The sequence below is a fragment of the Delphinus delphis genome, chromosome 1 (genome assembly GCF_949987515.2).
Source record: "Delphinus delphis chromosome 1, mDelDel1.2, whole genome shotgun sequence".
Classification (NCBI taxonomy): Eukaryota; Metazoa; Chordata; class Mammalia; order Artiodactyla; family Delphinidae; genus Delphinus; species Delphinus delphis.
In genome coordinates this window covers 39,880,270-39,901,612 of record NC_082683.1, presented here as the reverse complement: position 1 = coordinate 39,901,612, position 21,343 = coordinate 39,880,270, and the positions used below count along the sequence as shown (strand labels likewise).

General features: G+C 49.1%; 2 protein-coding genes across 3 annotated transcripts in view; both read left to right on the top strand.

The window, feature by feature from the left end:
• AGBL4 (AGBL carboxypeptidase 4) overlaps positions 1 to 21,343 on the top strand; it is a 1,259,489-nt gene that overhangs the window by 1,017,573 nt on the left and 220,573 nt on the right. The window lies entirely within an intron of this gene.
• BEND5 (BEN domain containing 5) overlaps positions 1 to 21,343 on the top strand; it is a 47,759-nt gene that overhangs the window by 9,965 nt on the left and 16,451 nt on the right. The window contains exons 2-3 of one of the 2 annotated variants that reach the window (XM_060004984.1): positions 5,550 to 5,683; positions 7,783 to 8,167. In XM_060004984.1, the coding sequence (XP_059860967.1) occupies positions 5,550 to 5,683; positions 7,783 to 8,167 (519 nt within the window). Of the gene's footprint in view, positions 1 to 5,549; positions 5,684 to 7,700; positions 8,168 to 21,343 lie in introns of those variants that run through there. The other variant, XM_060004993.1, reaches the window with a different exon arrangement.

Genomic DNA, 21,343 nt, shown 5'->3' with positions numbered 1-21,343 from the left:
TCTGTGGACTAGGTGCGGATGTGAGGCACCACCTTTAATTTGGGATTAGGATTAGGAAGGCCTGGAGCTTGGAGGTTTGCCCCCACATGAGCCAGCATCTCTCAGGAGGTCAAGCCTGCTATTCTGGTTGGGATTCTTGGCACATCCTGGGTTGTAAGGATCCGAAAGACCAGGACCACTTAGCAGAGTGCTCAGCACAGAACAGGGGCTCAGTGAATGTCCAGTGACTGCAGAAAAGGACAAGTGGAGGCCTCAGATCTTCCTGAGCCCTCATCCAGGGAGCATGGCGCAGGGAGGAGGGTGATGGGCGTTAGGATGGAGCCAGCAGGTAGTTACCTCTCAGAGGGGCCTCAAGATCCCCCTGGCCAAGCACTGGGGCAGCCAGGGTCCAGGTAAGGGGACATGTGACTCGAGGGACTGTCTGCTTCTGCTCCTTTCAGGAACTTACTTCTGTCACTCAGACCTTCCTGCACTGCTCAGCCTGCCCTTTCAAAGGACCCATTCAAACCTGAGCCCTGGCCTACAACCTAATTCGTTGTGCCTGGCGATAGTTACTCCTATCTGGGGGCTTCCTGAGGCCAGAGGGGTGTGGCAGGAGAGCAGGAGTAAAGTGGTCTTCTGCTTTGAACTTCAGGCTGGGGAATTTAGATGTCCTTATCTAGAGCCATCATTCATTCTTTCAGCATCTATGAATATGGCTCAACCATATTTCAGGCATGTGTTTTTAGAGAGAATAGAGCGTGGGCTTGGGGGGCAAAGAGATCTAGATCGAATCCTGGCTCTGTGCCTTCGCATCTGGTGGCTTTAGGCCCTCTTTGAGTCTCATTTCTTCTTCTGTGGAAAAACATGCAGGTAATACTTGCTTGCAGCGTTGTTGGGAAGTACAGTGATATATGTGAAGAGCCGTATAGTGGCATCTGGTCAGTAATAGACATTCTAAAAGTGGTAGCCTATTTTTTAATTGAAGTGTAATTCACATAAGACAAAATTCACCATGTTAGCCATTTTAGAGTGTGTACAATTCAGTGTTCTACAAACATCATCACTATCTAATTCCAGAAAATTTTCATCACACAAAAAGAAATCCCTGGTACCCATTAAGTGGTCACTTCTCATTGCCCCTTTCCCCTGTGTCCCTGGAAAACATTAATCTACTTTCTATCTCTGTGGATATCCCTATTCTGGACATTTCATATAAATGGAACCATATATTATGTGGCCTTTCTGTCAGGCTTCTTTCACTTGGCATAATGCTTTCAAGATTCATCCATGTTGTAGCAAGTATCAATACTTTATTTCTTTTAACAGCTGAATAATACTCCATTGCATGGATATACCACATTTTGTTTATCCATTCATCAGTTGATGGACAGTTGGCTTGTTTCCACCTTTTGACTATTGTGAATAATGTTGCTATGAATATTTGTGCACAAGTTTTTGGTGGACGTGTTTTCATTTCTCTTGAGTACATACCTAAGAGTGGAACTGCTGGATCGTATGGTTATTCTGTTTAACCTTTTGAGGAACTGCCAAGCTGTTTTCCATAGTGGCTGCACCATTTTACATTCCCACCAGGAATGTATGAGGGTTCCAGTTTCTCCATATCCTCCCAACACTTGTTATGTTTATTCTCTGTTCTTTTCTTTTTTTGATTGTAGCCATCCTAGTGAGTATGAAGTATATCTGATAGTATTATTTTTGATTTACATTTCCCTAATCACTGATGATTTTGAGCATCTTTTCATATGCTTACTGGTATAGCCTCTTTTTATTATTCTTTCACTAAACATTTTTTTTGATGAGCCTCTATACTGTATGGCCAAGCCTGTGATATGGGCCCTGCCCTGTGGTTACCCACACTCCCGTGGGAAAGGCAGACTTCAGAACAGGTGATTGCAACATAGTAAGAAAATAGGCTACAGAGAAGGTATGTATAAGGTGTAATGGGACCTTAGAGGAGGAAAGAGGAGCTGAGTGGAGGTTAGGTGGAGTTTGTCTAACAGAAAGGAAAGGAGGGGGCATTCCAGTTAGATGGAGGGGGCGTGGAGCTTTGGGTATAGCCGGTGGGAGTTGGGCTCCTGTCATCCTATGGGGAGTAAGGCTCTCTCAAGCCAGGTGGCTGAGTAGGTCTCCACCTCCAGGGCAAGCCCGCAGCAGCCCAGGGCCAGCCGCAGGCTCTGCTGAGCTTTGTCATCTGCTGTAAGTACCACTCTTGTTGCCTTCAAGGCACATATACTCAGCTGATTTGATCCCACTTGAGGTCAATATTCTGTCTCCCTTCCTACGGAAAGAGATCCGTGATGCTCATTGACACAGCAGCTTGCCTGACTTCTCACACCTACCACATAGCAGAACTGGACTTGGAATCCAGACTGTCTGACTTTTCCACACCTGCAGGCTGAACCTCAGCTCTTCTTACCTTAGCGTTCAAGGCCAGTTATTCTCCAAGCCCCAGCCACCTTAACTTTCTTTCTCACCTTTTCTTCCTGCCTATAACTGAACCATCTTTTGTAACCATTCCGGTCTAAATGTTTTTGCAATCTTTCTTTTTTGGTTTCTGTCCTTTATCCCTCTTCTTGCCGTCAGTAAATGGCTGTCCTTTTATGTACACTGACGGTCCAAGTGCTATTCACTCCGCTCAAGTTCTTAACACACAGAATTGATCATCTTCACGGCATCCTGGCAATGTGAGTAGGAATTATTTACTTCAAGTCACAGATTAGGAAACAGGATCAGAGAAGTAAATTAAGTTACTCAAGACCAGCCGATAAGTAAGGGGTCTAGTTCAAAGGGCCCTTCCTCTCAAATGCCTGCCATGGTTACACTGACCAAGGTGATCTCCCTTGCCCCCAAGATCCTAAAGCAGTTACTTTCCCCTTATTCACATTCAGTATTTGAGATCTTATCTCAATCTTATTTGAGGGCTTTTCTTTTTCGTGGGTTTTTATCTTGTGTCCCCTAAGCAGGTGTTCATTCTCAGTGCCCCAGGGCCCCAGCCAGATCCTGCAAGTGTGAATTCTCAGTAAATGTTAAGCGGAGGCATAGGAGGAAAAGCTCTGAACTCTGGTTGCACAGTCTGAGTTCTCATGCTGTTCATGTTATGGCACTAACTTCTGTGACCTTGCACAATGATGTGCTCACCAGAATGGGAACCCTGCCTGTCTTGCTCCCCCTGTATCCCTGGGCCTGACTGCCGAGTAGACGGATGCAGGGATTTACCATTTGGAACCTCATCTCCATTTTGAAAGGGTTAAATGAAATGGTCTGAGGATTGCTCCCAGTTGAAATATTGCCCAGTTTTGTGAGCCTGAATGACTGCTTCTCTCCGTACCGGCATGATTCTCAGCTACAGAGCTTCACCTCAGGGAGGCAGAGCATAGCTTGTCATTTCTAGTTTGGTGGCTACATCTCAGATTTTTGCCCTTGACCTTGTCAAACTGAAGGCTGACCCAGGAGCTTTGCCTCAACACATTCAGAAGTTCTAACACCCCCCTCTCATCCTCTATATCCCTTTCAGTTTCTCTCCCTCTTTTTTCACATGTGAACACACCCACCCATCCCATTTCAGGATAATTTATTTGGAGCACCTTCTTTAGGTTTTATATTTTAGCAGCTTTTTGACTTAGAAGGAATGGACAGTGATTTATAGGAGGTGAGCTACTGCTCTTTTAGAAAGACCACGGTCCCTGCTGCTGTTCTTGCCTAACCCATTGGGTGTATTTTATAGGGACAAAGAGAACAAGAACAAGAACTGGCCTTTTTGTGAAACTAGAAGCCTAGGATTGCTGCTCCACTAGTGGGAAAGGGCATTTTCGTCTCTGATCAGGAGGGGTTGTTAACAAGATGGCCTCTTCTTTTTGGGGGCATTTCCCTTACACTAGATACCCTTCTTAAGTCATTCCTTTGTTTTTGTATTTTAATTGTATCTTTATCCACCTTATGCTTAGGGAAATAAAACGATTCTGAGCCTGTTGATAATACCAGCTTTTACATCCTGTTCATTGAGTGCCTAGTGTGTACCAGCCGTGCCGTGTGGTCAAGTGTGTGAAGCATTGTTGCTGTCGTCCCCACGCTTCTTTATAGAGGAGATACCTGAGGTCATGCGATCAAGACTTTGTTGCTCCCTCCTCGCGCCCTGTCTCGGAAGAGCTGAGCTTCACACTGAGGCCTCTCTGATACTGCAGTCCCACCCTTGACCAGCTGGGGCTCCATTCCTAAGATACATTCAGGAAGATTTGGCATTTGACTGCATTCTGGAATAGTTAGGTGCTCACAGGCTTCCTTTTCAACTTTGCTAACAAGTTGTGAGGAGAGAAGCCTGGACTGGGGGAAGTGTAAGAGCATGTTCAACACACACACATACATGTGCACACACACACAAAAGACCCTGAGAGACAGAACTTAACCACTCCCTGGCCACATGCTACATCCGGCATTGGGCAACATGCTACAAACTACATTTAAGATACAGCAGCAGTGGGAACCTTTGAGGAGTAAGAAATAGTAATTCCCAGAGTCCCAGATCAGGCCCAGAAAACAGGGCCTCAAAGTATTTACCACAAGGGCCAGTTCCAGAGCATGTTCGAGTCTCTACCTCTGGAACTGTCCTCTTTGAATTTTTACTGTTGACATCTACGGTGAGAGACAGATCTGGGAAGTAAAGTTTGAAATCTGTGCAAGAGAAAAATAATTCTCTTTCAGATTATCTGAAGTTGAGTTTAAAGAATAAGAAAGTGAGGAGAAGTAGTATCCCTTTGTATTTGTGTAGCACTTTTGTAGTTCGTAATGCACGTCAGTGTGTGTTGTTATCACACGTAAGCAGTGGTTGAGATGCCAGAGGCCTGTTTCCCACTCCTGCCTCTTCCTCAGACTCACACCCTGGGCACGCGCCTTCCATCCTCACCTGTAAGATGAGAGAGAGTTGGGCCACTTGGTCACTGAGGCCCCCCAAACTCTGTCATTTCATTATCTGATACCAGTAAATGTTGCTAGTTACTCTTCCTGTATCTGTCTTAACTCAGCCTGTCTTGTGTCTGGGCTGTGGGGAGGCTGTACCTCAGCTCCAGTTCAGGCTTTATCTCCGTAAGAGCTATCATCCCTTCGTGCTCATCAGTACCTGAGCGGGCAGAAACCCCCCAGGTTTTCCTGGGAGATCATTTGCTTAGAAATATGTCGGTTGTTGAGGGATTCATGTGCTAGTTAAGTTAAAACCAGATAGCAATCTAAGGGCCATTCCAGTTCCAAGATTCTAGAATTCCATAAAAGGCCACCCTTGAAGATATACTTAGGGAAACCCCTCAGCAAATTCACTGGGCGCTATTTCAACGCTTTGTACGGTGGTGCCTTTAGCATATACCCTTGATCCTAGAGTTTGATCTGCACTGCTGCTACTAGGAGCCCTGCATGTAGAAGGGAACAAACATGTCTTGGGTTTGTTTGCTTTTCCTTTTTAACTGGTCTGGCCTCAGACATTCTCTAGTATTTGAGGTTATGGGCATTTTGAGCATTTTGACTCATAATGAACCTTATTCTCTTGCTATGCATTTTAGAAGACAAATCTGACCTTGAAAACAGTGTGATGCAGAAGAAAATAAAAATCCCCAAACTTTCTCTCAATCATGTAGAAGAAGATGGGGAAGTTAAAGATTACGGGGAAGAAGATTTACAGCTTAGACACATCAAGGTAACAAAATCTTTCCTCTTCTTTGGAAGTACGGGGCAGCAGTTTCAGATTTCTTATAGCTAAAGAATTCCAGTCTGGCCTCCTCTGTCCATGTAAATGCCCCCTGGTGTCACAGGCCGTGACTTTCTCACGTTGGGAGAGGCTCGGGACGGCTAGCGTGAGTTTGCTCTGCTGGCTGACTTTCCAGGGAGCGCTGTCCTGTTTGTACCATCTGTGCAGTGTCATCGCTGCTAAGGGTTGGGAGTGGTGCATTTCCGTCTGGCCTCCAGCTCCGGAGAGGTCACTGCTAGGCTCCAGGAACATGGCTGCTCTTGGGCAGCAGTTCAGAGCCAGTCACTATCAGGCTGCCCCCAAACAGCTAAGGGTGGACTCACGAGGAGGTGGGGTGCGCCAGGTTCAGACAAAGGGCTTAATGTGACCTTGGGTTGGAAGGAAACTTGTGCGTGAGGTTGCATTTCCTTTGGTGTGCGCCCTAGTTGCTCTCCTCCAGCCTTTGCGTGTAAGCCTGCTGAATATCTTGTTCGATAAGCCAGATGTTTTTTTCTGTACGATGGGTGCCCTGGAGGAAGGGAGGAGGAAGAGGGATGCCTTCTGCACTGACTGCAGTCTGCTTTTGGACACAGGCCAAGGACCTCCCCAAAGCATAGTCCAGAAGATGCAGTTGAGTTTAGTTCATGCATTCATTGCACCCGTGCTATGGGCCTTGGCCCCTTGCTGGTTCCTGGGGTCATAGAGATTAGACAGACATGGTCACTGCCCTTAGTGGTCTCACAGTGTAGTGATGCAGACGGGTATCCAAAGTGATCATTATAATTTTAATGAATAAACTCATCTAGACTACCAGCAGCACTTTATCCCAGTGGATAAATGACGGGATAGGATTTTGTCATGTAACCTAATCTCAGAGTCATGTTTTTTTTGTTTTTTTCCAAAATTTTCAGGAACTCATTGAGAGGTTAAGGCAGGCTTGACCGGACACAGTTAAGTTGTCTGGAATCTGGTATCTCCAGCTGTCTGCATCTCCCACAAGTGCCCCCGTCAGGAGAGCTCCTACAGCCCTCCTGCACTGGTCCTCTAACTCCCACTTCCCCTCAGTGGGAGCTCTGTCCACTCGAGCTGGAATTGGCCTCCGGCAGCTGAAACCCCAGCTCCTGGGTAGTCCTAGATAATTGTCTTCTCACTAAACTGTCCTCTCTGTATCCACTTCTTGCTGAGCTTCAACTTGACCAGAGTCCAAGGAGCGGCTAACACATGTGGGGGAAGGAGCCTGGTGCTCTAAGTCGGGCTTCAGGTTCCGGGTCTGACTCTCTCCGTAGCTCACCGTGTGACCCTGAGTGTAGTCCTTCCCCTCTCTGAGCCTCAGTTTCCTCACCTGTAAAATGAGGGAGTTAACCAGAAAGAACCTTCCAGTGCTAGCGTTCTTTGAACCTTTCAGTTACGTAAACATTTATCCAGCCCCTGCCAAGTGCCAGTTCTGAGTAGGCAGTGGAGGAACAGAACATAAGACATGATTCCTGCCCTAGATTCGAGTCCTTAGCACCCTTCCCAACTGCAGCATTCCTGAGGAAAAGTTTACTTGGTGGAATGCCCTTTTCTGTGTCGGGGGGAGCAGGGGGGAGGGGCTTTTATGTTTTTGTTGCTGAAGAGATTTGAGTGATGGCTCCCCCGGGATGGCTGGGCCTGGCCTGATTTGTTACTGATTCTCCACAAATACACACTGAATACTCCCTGTGAGCAGATCACTGCCTGGGCCCTGTGGGTAGGGTGGGAGGCTGGGGAGTTGGGGAGGGCAGTCATGATATTATAACATGCACCCAAGAGGCAGAGTGATGGAACGGAAGAAGTGCTGGCCTGGGAAACCAGAGTCCTGCTTCTGCCACTAACTGACTGTGTGACTTGGGGCGAGACCCTTCCCCACTCTGGACCTCTGTTTCCCCCTTTGTAAAGTGAAGGGCTTTGACTACGTGTCTGCGCAAGTTTCTCCAAGCACTGATGTTCTGTGGTTCTGTGATTCTAGGATTGTCTGGGGAAATATTGAGCCGCAGCCCAAGAAAGTCCCAGCTGCCCTTGCCTGAACTGATTCTCGTTGTCCTACACAGAGACCTGAGGGGCGGAAGCCGAGTGAAGCGGCGCACAAGAGCATCGAGGCAGTGGTGGCCCGGCTGGAGAAGCAGAACGGCCTGAGCCTGGGCCACAGCACATGTCCGGAAGAGGTCTTCGTGGAGGCCTCACCGGGCCCAGAGGACATGGACAGTCTGGAGGACGCCGGTGTGCCCCGGGCTCTGTATGAGGAGCTGCTGCGCAACTACCAGCAGCAGCAGGACGAGATGCGCCACCTCCAGCAGGAGCTGGAGCGGACTCGCAGGCAGCTGGTTCAGCAGGCCAAGAAGCTCAAGGAGTACGGGGCGCTGGTGTCCGAGATGAAGGAGCTCCGCGACCTCAACCGGAGGCTGCAGGACGTGCTGCTCCTGAGGCTGGGCAGCGGTGAGTGCTCCCGCCACGGGCCGCCTGCCACTCCCCGCGGAGGCATGGCGTGTGCCGCCCCCCTTCCGGGAGGGCACCGGGGACAGGCAGGCCGAGCTTCCCTGAGGCGAGGGAAGGGCAGAGTTACCCCAAGGGAGAGCCACTCCCCTCTCGGAGCCAATCTGACAGGAGCTTCGGCGTGCGGCAGCCTTAGCTCTTCAGAGCACAGCGGCAACGTCAAGAAATGGGGCTCAGAGAACGAGAGCTGGCAGCGTATTTGCCACCACTCGTTTATGCATCCATGTGGCAAGAGGCAGGACCAGGGGTAATAGGAAACCTCTCCAAGGGGGTTTCAGGATAGTAAAGAGAGCTAGACAGCATCCCGGCAAATGTACTACTTTTAAGTCAGAAAGTGATCAGTGCCGCAGGAGAGACGTGGATAAGATGACAGGAGAGTTCAAAGGATGGAGCGGGGCTATTTGTAACTGAGGGAGACTTCGGGAAGGAGGTGGGCCTTGAAGGGTGGGCGGGCTTTCAAGGCACAAGAGGAAGCAGAGGGCAGCAGTCTCACTGGGGTGTTGAGAAGAGAGACTGCAACTGTAGTTTAAGAACAGGCGATTGAAGGCCTTGAAAACTATACCAGCCTGGGGTGTCTGGACTTGTTTTGGTAGGAATGAGAAAAATTAAAAAGGTTTTGAGCAGGGAGGCACACGACCTTAGATTAATGTAAAGATGTATAAAACTCCTCAGGTTTGCTCATAGAAGAACTTGATAGGCTCTTATATTGCAACTGAATTTAACAAACTAGGTTTTTAGATATTCACATCTGACGTGGTTTAGAAGCAGGAATCAAGGGAAATCTGAAAGGGAGCAGCTTTGCCAGCAGGGAGAAATGACTCCTTACCTGAGAGAAAAAGACAGAAACGCTCTTTCAGAACACAAGAATCCAGGACTGTACAAACTAGAGGCCAGTCAGTATTGAGCAAATCAGTATAACCCAAGTTCATAGCCTCCACGTGCCCTGCGGACAGTCATTAATAAGCCTGCATCAGTGTTCTTGGCTTCCAAAAGGGAAGAGCCTAGTCTAGAGACACAAGTGCCATCCCCGAAGTTTAAATCAAATGCACTTTCATACTCAAGAAGGGAGGCTTGTGCTATCTAGATAACAGGTTGACATGTAAAGCCTCATTTCTCTTTGATGTTCAGATAGAAGTGCTACCTTACTTAGATTTACAGGTACCTTTTACTACCTAGAGTATGTCCCCAAGGCAGTGCCTCAGTAGATCTTCAGGGTGGCCTAGGGAGTTGGTCAAGAGGCCTTTTCATGTGCTTGTCGCAGAGAAGGAAGCTGAGGTTGGGACTTAGGCAGAGTCACCTGGGGAGGCAGAGGCAGAGCTCACCTCGAACCGTATCCCCAACTCCTAGGCTAGTCATGCCCCCACCCCCTGACTCCGCCTTGGCCGTTCTGCCAAATCATAGCCCCTAGAGGCGCACAGTGACACCAGAGGTCACATGCGGTGTGCGACGTAAAAACTTATTAAAATTTTTTTATCAAAATAAAATCTCAAAGAGAAACCCTAACTATAAAAAAGTGTGAAAACTGTATTGATCTTGGAGTCGGGGTGGGAGGCGGGAGAGAACTGAGGTTTTCAGAGAGAAAAAGTGTTTTCCTGGTCTTCGGATGAAAAATTTTTATTTTCCTTGCACTCTGTATGCTACGCCTTCTGTAAACTTCTTTGGGGTGGAGGGTGGGAGGGGAACAAAGCATACTAACAACAAAACTCTCCACGTCATTATTTCAGCTCCCAGGGAAACTGCCTGTTCTGTATGATGATGACCTGAGTTTAAACTCCAGAAGCCACTCCTAACCCTCTGGGGCAGTAAGACACTGCCTTTTGTATCAGCATGTTCCTCTTTAGTCTTAAAACACTTAGACAAACTTGGCCCCGACCATAGTTTCAGTGTCTTGATCATTCCAGGCACTCCCACCCCACAGGCCTTGCATGTCGTCTTGAGGGCCAGTGGCTGGCTCTTCTCTGATCTGAGGCACTGTCCTCATCACAGTGGGATGGACTGACTGTAAATCAGCTCAAGACACAAGTATGCGTAAAGCACCCACTATGTGCAGTGCCTTCTGCTCCAGGGACCATGGGTGTCCCAGAAAATCACACCTGCTCTCCGTGACCTGTGAAAGCTTAAAGTCCATCGATGAGCCCTTGTTAATCAGAAAATGATGATGTGCCACGTTCTAAGATAAATCCACAAGAGTGTAGTAAAAGGCTCCCTACTCTAAGGGGAGCTTGTATGTTTTCATGGATGTAGTCTAGTCTGTTCTAGTCCAGTCTGTGCAACCAGATAGGGCTGGATTTAAACCCAACTTCCCCACTTCCCAACGCTGTGGCTTTGGGAGCCTTCTTTCCTTGCGTTCTTCCCTCCTCCCTCCTTTCTTCCACAAATATTTACTGGTCTCTGCTGTGCGCCAGGCATTTTGCCTAGTGGTTAAAGTGCAGTACATTCAGGATACCGCCCTTGCCCACTCCCCTTGAGGAGCTCAAAGCTTGATACGGGAGACAGCCACTGACACAGTGCCAGCACAGGGCTAGAAGCTCTGCTGTGGGACAGCAGAGGAGCGGCATCCATCGAATCTGGGGGATCGGGGAAGAAAGGCTTCCTGAAGGAAGCGACTTCTAAGCTGGAGCCTGAAGGATGCATTTTTGTTATCCAGGCAGGGGTGAGTGGGTGGGAAGAGCAAGGAGCAATCTAGGCAGAGGGTACCTCTCTGAGACTTGGTGTTCTCATCCGTAAAATGGAAATAATAACGCCCGTCTCACAGCACAGGGATACACAGCATACTGTCTGGCATTCTGTTGATGCCGAATTACCATTAGCTCCTTTTTCATACCATTTCGTGGAGGGGCTAAGACAGAGACTGATTTGGTTTTTAACTCTTGACTCTCCTAACCAGTAATTGGCTGTGTGACCTTGAGTAGGTTAACCAACTTCTCTGCCTCTCAAGGTCTTCTATCATAGAAGAGCAAAGGAGTTACATATGTATTTGTTCATTCAGTCAGTCAGCTCACATTGACCACGTGCTTTCTGGGCTTAGGAACTTGGGGAGATACAAAGAAGACTAAGACATTGGAAGCTGGGGAGGGCGTAGTGATGGAGGTAAACACGTAAGCATGTGATTGAAATGCAGTGTACCGAATTTTGGGGAAGGGGCTAACATTTGAAGGTGGAAGGCTCTCTGATTGAGTCTGGGAAAACACCCCCTGCTGTAACGGCTCCTGCACTGTACACACCCCCAAGAAACCTATAACAAGGCAGAGAAGAGCCAGGAAGGGACTGAAAGACCCTCTTTGCTTCTCAGCAGCACATTCCAGCCTGGGGTTGATGGGTGGCCTGGGCTGCACCATCCTTGCCCGCCCCCTGCGCCCAGCTCAAGCGTTGCTCTTGGAGGCCTCCCCTTGTGTATTTTCTCCCTTCCACCTTGCCAGGCGCCCCATCTCAAGGATCTTTGTCCATCTTGGGTGCTGGACCATCCACAGGTCAGGGATGCTCAGTTTTATAAAGAATCATTGCTGACTTCCCCAGGCATTGGGATCCTACAGTCTGTAGATGGGAGAGGGCAGAGAGCCAGAGCCTGACCTCTTGAGCCCGAGGGGCACCTCGGAGTGGCGAGCAGGTCCTCTGGCAGCCAGGAGTTGTAATGGTGCAGCCGGTGGAGGGTAGGGGCAGAAGGGCGGGAGCAGCAGCAAGATGGTATAAGAAGCTGTTGGAGAGACTTCGCTGGCTGACTCACCTCTTCATTTGAGTATTCATTCTTTCATTCATTCCACGAATAAACACAAGATGGATTTAACAGAAAAAATTCTCTAGAACTTGGAGCCTTGGAGTTGTGAACGGGCTTAGACAGGATATAGGGTGTTGCCCTCACGTTGCTGAGGAGGAAACAAGCCCAGAAAGCGCCTCAAGCCTATTCCCAGGGGTCTCCTGACAGCTGGTCCTGGGAGCCTCTCTCTGGGCCCTTGCCCACATGCCCTTCTTTAGCCCTTGGACTTCACTGTCACTGACGTGGGGGTGACCCCCCCCCAGCCTAATCCTCCCAAAGGACATCTCTCTGTAAAGTAGAACTTTCCTTCTGTATGATCTTAGCATGGGAGTCCGCCCTCTCTGATGGGAAGGAACCTCGCTCTCTAACCCAGAGATTCCCTTCGCTGGGAGCCTCTGTCATGGTGTCAAAATTAAAGGAAGAAGCATATGTAAAGAATAAAGCCCTGTGACCAGCATATTGTAAGTGTTCAATAAACACCAGTCTCTTTCTCCTTTCCTGCCCTTTCCTGTTTGCCTTCTCCCAAAGAGATAAGTGCTGAGGACACAAAAGGCATGAAGATCTTCTACTTTATAAAGTGCAGATTTATTTGTGTGTATGTGCATTCATTTATTCTTTCATTCATTCATCATTTATTAAGGGCATCCATTGTGCCAGGACTGTGTTAGGTGCTGGAAATACGTTGATAGAAAGCCCCTTTCTAAAACATTCAGGAGCCTAGAGTGAGAGTGGTGTTTATTAAACCAGGGCTTGGCAGTCTCAGAGAATTCCAAGGGGGTGAGGGGTAGCAGAACAGTGAAAGCCAGTTAGTCGCAAGGCTCTGGTATACGAGAAGGAGTAAACTCTAGCGTCTGTCTTGGTTTCCCCTCAGCCAGATTCCTTGCTCTTAGAGGTCAAAGACCGAGGCTTAGACGTCACCCTCAGCTTTTAGCACTCTCAGTACCTCTTAGATAGTTAAAATCGTTCCGGTGTGATTCAGGTAACATTAGTTCAACTGAGGCTGGAAAGGGCTCTGTGAGTGACAGAGGAGGAGACGGAATCCCTGCCTTCAAGTTGCACACGCAGCCCGAGGCGGGGCACAGCCCTGTACACCGGACAGAACAGAGCCAATGCCGTAGCTGCAGGGGGAGGCCTGTGATGGCTTTGCATTCTGTGTGTGCTTTGTAGGGAATGTAGGTGGAGACGGTGAGCTCTGACCAGAAGAGGCATAGATAAGAAGGAGAGTATCAGTAATTCACATGTACAAGACACTTCACGGGCTTCAAAGACCTTGACATTTTTATCTCATTGGACTATTCCGATAGCCTTATTGCAAGGCCAGGTAAGGATTATTATCTCCATCTGAGCGAGGAGAAGGCAAAAAGAAGAGATAACGTATGTCCCTGTCGGCCAGATCACAAGCTAGTTGAAACTTTTGAAGGAGAAAGCCAGTGTGGCCCGCAAATCTGTCCTGCCTCTTTAGAGCTGGGTTTCTATCACCTCTGTTCCCCTCTGGGCTCGTGCCTTGTGCTCCGTCCAAGGTCCGTTAAAATACCAGCTTTGATCTTGAAGATCCTGCGCGGCCTGAGCTGGACTCTGAGCACGGGTCTCTGACAGTGCCTTTGAAAAGGCAGCTGACGTCAGCCAGTGCCTCCTGCCGGCTCCCCCTGTACTGGAGGCACCGCGGGCTCTGGCAGCAGATATTACTTAGATTTGAGTCTCGGCTCTAATCCTTTAACTGCGCAGCTTCAAGCAAAATGACTTAACCCTTCTCAGCCTCTGTTTTATCCTCTGTAAAATGAATATCTTAATGCCTACCACATACAGGCCCGGAGAGCATGGTCAGTGACTAACAGCCTGCATGGGCCCTGAGGCCAGAAATACTGGAGTTTTGAACCCTGGCTTTTCCGTAGTCTGATTTTGTTACCTTGGGCAAGTTACTTAAAACTTCCTGGGCCGTAGTTTCCTCATCCAAAAAGCAAGGTCAATGCCAGTACCAACCTTTATGATTCTTAAGAGAATTAAATGAGCAAATGCATGAAAAGACTTCCGCCCAGGGGCTGGCACATAGTAAGTGCTCAGGGGGTCCAGCATTAATGATGCAGGATCATCTGAGGATTCGCATGAGATAATGTGTATATGGTGCTGGGCATGCCATAGGCAATCATTGTCCTACAGCAGAGCACGGATGTGGTTGTCTTGGCGTATCTTAATCTTTGGTCAACCCCTCCTGTCTCCTGGAGGTTGCTACTTTCCCTTGTAAGTCCTCAGAAATCATATTTGAATCATCTATTTTATAGGTACGCCTGGACTTGATTTCAAGCTCACTGGTCTGTGGTTTACTGAACTCTCCCTCTTCTCCTGGGCAGAATTCCAGTCTTCCTATCTCCAGTCCTCAAGCACTCCTTTTGACCCCCTTGATTCTTCAGACATCACTGTTTATGGCTCAATTTTCTCTTTGTCACGGCTCTCCTCCTGGGGCCTGTTCCACTCAGAGCTCTTTTCCGCCTCCTCCAGCCTTCAGTTCACTCTCACCAATACACAGGAGTGCTCACAAAAGTTGGGCTTTGAGAGAGGGCTAAGAGGATGAGTGGTATCCCTGTGACCCAGGAGGTCCACAGCCTGCCACTGCTCACTTACTGATGGAGTAGGGCCCAAACCTCTATGCCCAGGGCCTCCTAACCCCGGGTGGCAGGAAAAGGTCTAGCAGTGAGAACTGGAATTGTTTCTCTTAAAGGTATTGGCCATCTCCCACTTTGAAGGACTTTCTGCACTCTTGACTGAATCAACACATGAGCCACAGTTCATCCTAGATTGTTCTAAGAGCTGATTTCAGAGTGGCAGGACAGTCCAGGACCCTCCTTCCTCTTTTTCCCTAGCGTTCATTTCTCTGGGGCAATGGGGAGGGGGCTGAGGGACAACTCCAGGCTGTCCCTTTGTTCCTGCTTGGGGAGCCGGGACATGCAGGAGTCACTGGGCTTCTCTTCATTGCCAGAACAGGACTGTGCTTCCCACTTGAAACAGGGGTTTGCCTTTTTGGTCATGGGCTTCGGTGTGGCTGTGTGGCAGGCTTGTTTTCCGCTGGCTTTGCCAGTCAGAGCAGGTGGAGGTGGGAGAGATGGGGAAGGGCTCCTTATTAAGGGCAGTGGCTGGCCCCTCTGAACACCTGCTTGGAGCCTGCCGTTAGGTGCTTTCCACACAGAAAACAACCTCAGCAGTAGATAGGATCATCAGATGAGGATGCGGGCTCAGAGAGAGGAAGTGAACGTGTCCAGATGACAGGAGAGCCTGATGGAGTTATGAGAGAGGCTGGCTCATCCAGGAACCACAAGTGGTTTCTGACTGGACTGCGCAGAGGAGAAGTAGGTAGGAGGGACAGACAAGGCTGCAGAAGTGGGTGAGAGCACCTGGAAACTGCCCCGTGGCGCACAGGGGCTCCTCCCCACTGGAGTGGCCTGGGGTGCAGTCCCTCAACCTCGGAGTCACCCTCTTCCTCTGAACCAAGCAGATCAAATCGTTCCTGCTCTCGAAGGGCTCATGGCCTGAAGGCAAGAGCCAGCAAAGCCAAAGCCATGGATTGACTTGCTTGGGAGATGTCAGCCGTGTGGTGAAACTCTGCCCCCCCGTAACTCCTGCCCGCAGGTGCTCACTGTGCCCATGGCAGCCCTGCAGGCTTCTGAGGGCAGCCCTTACGCCGCCTGCCCGACTTATTCCCACCACAACCCCTCAGTCTTCCCACCCAGCCAGTTCTGGTCCAGAACCAAAGGCCATGTCATATGCACACAGTGCCTGTCTGGCAGCGCAGGCCCGTGATGTTCCGCATATCCTTGCCATTTGGATGCTTCCTGGGTCCAGACAGTTGGGCGGGGAGGAAGGTGGAAGAACCGTGGATGAAGAACCAGCCCAGCTTTGGCCACCAGCTGGCAGGGGGTAGGCTCAGAGCTCCTAGAGGTGAGATGAATCCTGGTGATACCCTCTCCTCCCAGCTGCCCCCCTGCATGATTGTGGCTCTTCACAGACACCCTAGGAAGGTGAGAGAAGGTCAGAGATGAGCTGAGGGTGTCCCACAGAGTGGGCATTACGTGAGAAGCCCGTGCAGTCCAAAAACTGCAGTCAGCCGAAGAGGTGTAGGGAGAGAGCAAGCCTTTGGGAGTCTAGCAACCCAGAATTGTTTGACTTTCAGCAAGTTACTTTACCTCTCTGAGCCTCTACAAAGATAATAAGATAGATTTTGCAAGACTGCCATGAGGATTAACCTGTTTCATTCAACACGTGTTTAATGAGTGTTCGCTGTGGGCCAGGGACATCGTGCTGGGTGCTGGGGATATAGCCGTGACCAGGACGGTAGCTGTCCTCAGAGTTTCCGTCCTAACCAGGAAGATGGTAAACAAATAGTAACTTGACACTGGGGTGTCAAGATTAAAAGGTTTAAACGATAGGTATTTCAATGTAAGGTACTAACAAAGAAGATGTTCAGCGAGTGTTGGTCACCTTTCCTTTTCAGGGAGAAGCAAATATATCCTTTGAAATGGGCATCTACAGTTCCTCACAGTGGGGAAAATACCTTGACCCCCACGACTAGGGATTTGGGCCAGCTCCTGCCACCCCAGTTTTCCTGGGCTTCTACCCCATGGAGAGGGGGCTCTCTAGGTCCATTCCACCTCCGCTCTGCGGTTCTGACTCCCCGAGGGACCCGCCCCACTGTGAGGGCATCCACATGAGCTGCAGGGGTTTTGTCCGACCCAGTTCCACAGGCTAGAACAGCCTCTCCTGCCTTTGCCCAGCAAAGCCCACCTCAGCCTTCATGCACAAAGGGCCCTCAGAAGATGGGGAGGGATGGGGGAAGGACCTGAGGAGCTGTTGCTGATGGGGATGCCATCCCCCTGCCTGACCAGCCTTCCACCTTCCCTAGACCTTATCACCCATCAGGCTCCAGTCGGAGCTCACCTCTTCCCTAAAGCCTTCCACGATCCCAGAGCCAGTGGGGACCTCTCCCTCCCCAAACCTGTGCAGGTCATCATGCTGCCCACTTCCTGGTCGGTCAGTGAGCCTCCATTATGTGCCGCTTGCCTTCCCATATGAAGATAACTACCCCACCCCAGCCCTCCCAACCCGTTCCAGGCCCCAGCACAGAAGCTGGTGACCGTCCTGCTGAAGGCTTCCTAGTCTCCTCCAGGTGTAGCAGCCTGTCCTTTGCTTCTGTTCCCAAGTCTTTATCCTTACCCTTGTCAGGATGGTAATGATCTGTTGCCTATCTCTTTCCACTACCGGACTGCACATCACTCAAAGCCGCCTAACCCAGGCCTGGCACTTAGTAGGTGCCTAGTAGATTCTCACTGAAGGAATGAGACCCATTTGTCCCAGCCCTCACTGGAAGCACAACGGGGCTAAGAAACAGATGCGTAGCTACGGCCGCAGATGAGAGTGGCCGATGCCTTTTGAGAGGGGATGCTGGGGCCCACAGAGGGGGATCCACCTGCCTCTGTCTCTTTCCAAGGCCTTTGTGTACTACCTCCTTCATTGCTACTAGCTGTTCCCATGCTCAGGTCCTTTTCAACAAGTGTAATCATCTTTTTTTGGCCAAACCCAGTGTGCCTCTGTGCTGCGGTAGGGGTATGCTTTAAGTATTTTGACTTGATTCATTTTGCATTTAGGAAGAAACTAGAACTATACCTATAGCAGAGAAACTTGCTATTTACTTGCAGAAATGAATGGAAGGCTTTAATACTTTTTCAGAAAAAATCTAATATTATTAGCCTCTTTTGTTTCAGCCGAAATCAGAAATGGTACTTAGTGTCCAAACATATATTTTGAAGATACAGGCGATTTTTAAGCCTCCTGGAAGTAACACAAGCATTAACTTTTTAGACAGGTTTTCAGGAAGAATAGCGTTAGTCCAGTTGAAGGTAGACAAGAACAGAGAATGGTGTAATTTTATTTATTTGTTGTGCCAGTAAACGTTTACCAAGCCCCTTACTGTGTGCCACGACTCCCATTTCATGGGAGAGGCCTCTGGGGCTTAAAGAAGTAGAGGAAATCATAGAACCAGGATTCACACCAGGTTTTCTAGCACTAAACCCAGTATTTGTCCATCAACTCACAGCTATTTGTATGCTGTGTAATAAGAGTTTTACGTGTTACATTCTCAACTTGTCCAGAATTGGGACGTGCTGTATTTGTCTCTGGGTCCCCAGTGCCTCTTCCAGGGCTCCATCTTGGTCTGCAGTCAGGGATTGTGTGATGAATGGGCTCATGAATGACTGAATGAAAAGACAAGCACTATCTTTTATACTCCTTCAAAAGCTTTCTTTACCCAGCTGAGAGGTTTCTCTCCATGGAGGGTATATTTTCTCCAAAATAAACCTGAAGTGGATCAAAAGGCTTTTTTTTTTTTTTTTGATTCCTACTCTTCCCACAAGTGAAAAAAGTTCCTTTGTTACTTAAAATATCTGCACCAGATCGTGCAATGCCATCTCTTAGAGCAAGTGCTTATTATTGTGGCTAATTTGGTCACGTATGTTTCAAGGAGAACAATGCCTCAGAAATTTTTAAAAGCAAAACAGCAATCTGAAGCGTTTGTTGTAATGAGATGTAAATTGCCAACATCGTAGTGGAGCCTACTAAAATTTGCAATGAAGTGTTTTTTCTCCTTTTTAAATTAAAAGCACTAGAGGCCCTCCCTCATCTCCCCAAAGAAACCACATGCTTTTTGTTCCTTTTCTCTCTGATTCTGTAATACTGAACACCCTGCTTTCCTGATTGATTCATTCCTTCATTCATCTGCCATTTTCTGAGCCTGTGTCGGAGCCTCTGTTCTATGCCTGCCTCAGTGCCAGTCTCTCCAGAGGCATTATCAGGTGGCTATTGGCAAGTCCCCATTTTACAGGTAGGAAAGCTGAGGCTCAGAGAGGTGAGGTGGCGTGTCTCAGGTCATGCAACTTGGATCCACCCCCAGGTCTCCTGACACACCCCTTCCAAGATGAGCCTTTGGTTGGTCTCTCCTCCTTGCTGAGGCACCAGGTACCTTCTGTATACAATGCCAGAGGAGGCAGTTGAGGAGAGTGGTGCAGAGGGGTGGGATAGGGAGGGGGGGAGGGAGACGCGAGAGGGAGGGGATATGGGGGTATATGTATACGTATAGCTGATTCACTTTGTTATACAGCAGAAACTAACACACCATTGTAAAGCAATTATACTCCAATAAAGTTGTTAAAAAAAAAAAAAAATCCCTGGCAGCCACCAGGTATTTTAAACAGTGCTGATCGGGTACGTTAGGAAATAGTGTTCCTTGAGAGCCAGAAGATCCCAGTACGATAGCCTCAGTATTTGACAAAACTCCGTTGGTCCCTGAGGAGACCAGCACAGGGGAGCATAGCGTGGGTGTGCTGTGGAGTGCAGGCACCTGCTCTGGGCTGGGCCTGTGCTAGGCACTTGGGGCAAAAGAAGACCAGCAGTGCGCTGGCTCCCAGGGACTAGCAGTGACTAACTGAGCACCCAATATGACCCTCGTGTGGGGGAGGGGCAGTGGGGGAGAGCCACTGTTTACTGAGCACCTGCTTCGTGCCAGAGTCTGGATTAATCATTTCCTATGTAACTGGTTTAATCTTCAGTCTGGCCAAGTCGCTGTTGTCATCCCTCCTTTCAGGTGAGGCAACAGAGTCAGAAGGGTTAAGTAATTACTGATGTGTAAAATTGCCTGTCGAGGATTGAATTGGAACCAGGCATTGGGTGGAGCCCTGGTCTCTGAGGTAAAAGGACGCAGTCTCTGCCCGCCCTCAGGCCTCACGGTGGTCTAGTGAGGGGCAGGCATAGAAACAAATGAGTGCATCTGACTATCATCGGGGGAGGGGAGCGTCCGAAGGACCTGGTTAGGCCACTTCAGAACGGAGTCTTGGAAGAGGGGACCAGCGGAGGGTGGAGCCAGAGAGGTGACCTTTTGCTCTCAGCCCTTGCTCTTTCTGATGTCCCTCACGTGTCCCCCTGTAGCCATCTGAACTGTCCGTCCCCTTGGCTAGATGTTTCCAATTTCTATTTCACAGCCCTCGCTTCTACTTCACGGCTGCAAACAGGTTTCAGATATTTGGTAACAGCTTCCCTCCCACCCACCCCGACCACCGTCCCCAAGCACCTCCACTCAGCAGCAGGGCTTTATTTCAGGATCTCTGCTCCAGCCCACTGAAGCCTCTTTCTTGCCCACAACTTTCTCTCCCCTCTCATGTTATGAAGAATTTACTGAGAGCTTGCAACGTGCCAGGCCTAGCCCTAGGTGCCAGGATGGCAAAGAGAGTGAAACTTTGCCCTTGAAGAGCTTCACAGTTTGATGTGGACAGCAGATTGGACGATGATTGCAAGTACAACTTGCTGGAAGTATTTACAATTTAGAGACCCCCTACTTGGTAGTGATCAGAGCAAGGCCTCACGAAAGAGACACCTAAGCTCTGTTCTGGAGTCTGACCAGGGGCTTGGCAGGCAGATGAGGGGGCGTTCAAGGCCAAAACAATAGCACATCCAAAGGCTCAGAGGCTTGGGACAACACAGCATCTGGGGGGCGTGAGCAGTGTCAGGGGAGAGCAGGAATCGAGTGTCAGACGTAGAGAGGAGGCTGGTTATTCTGGGCCTTCAGGAGGCTATCTATGGTGTGCAACTTAATTTTGAGGAGAATGGGAGCCTAAGCCAGGAAGGACCTAGTCGTGAGTAGATCTCTGTAGCAGCTGTTGTGGAGATGGATGGGAGAGAACTAGGCAGAGTCAGAGCTGAGATGGATTCGATCTCTTCTCCAACACCTTCCTCTCATAGAAGGAAAAGGAGGCTCCAGAGGAGGGAGGCTATCTTGCCAAAGATTACCTGTGCTCCAGTGGCTGCATGGACCACCCCCTCTCAGCCCATTCCTTTTTCTGTGTTGCTGAATGTCAGAGCAGGAAGAGACCTCAGATGCCAACTTGGCCAGGCCCTTTTGGGGAAACTGAAGTAATTACTTCTTCCCTGATCTAATGCTCCACTTGAGTTTGCTTATATCTCAGAAATGCAACTGAGATCTCACACAGAGAGAAGATAAAGTTTGGCATCTGCTTCTGAAACTTTAGAATTATTCATTCGTTCTTGTCATTCTTTTATTCATTTAACAAACATTCAGAGAGCACCTCCTCATTCCAGGTGCTGGGGACAAAGAAGAATAAGCCTTAGGCCCAGCTCTTGAGTAGGTCACGCAGAATGGGGAGATGGTCTCCCAAGATGAGCCCTCCTTTTTTGTCAACGCTGTGCTACTCCCCAGCCATGCTGCGTTCAGCTTTGTGTGTTCAAACTTAAATATTGGAGACTGCAGAGATCTGTCTTGCAGATGGCAGCGGCCAGCAACTCAGGAATGATATTCTCGTTCTGGGAAGCCC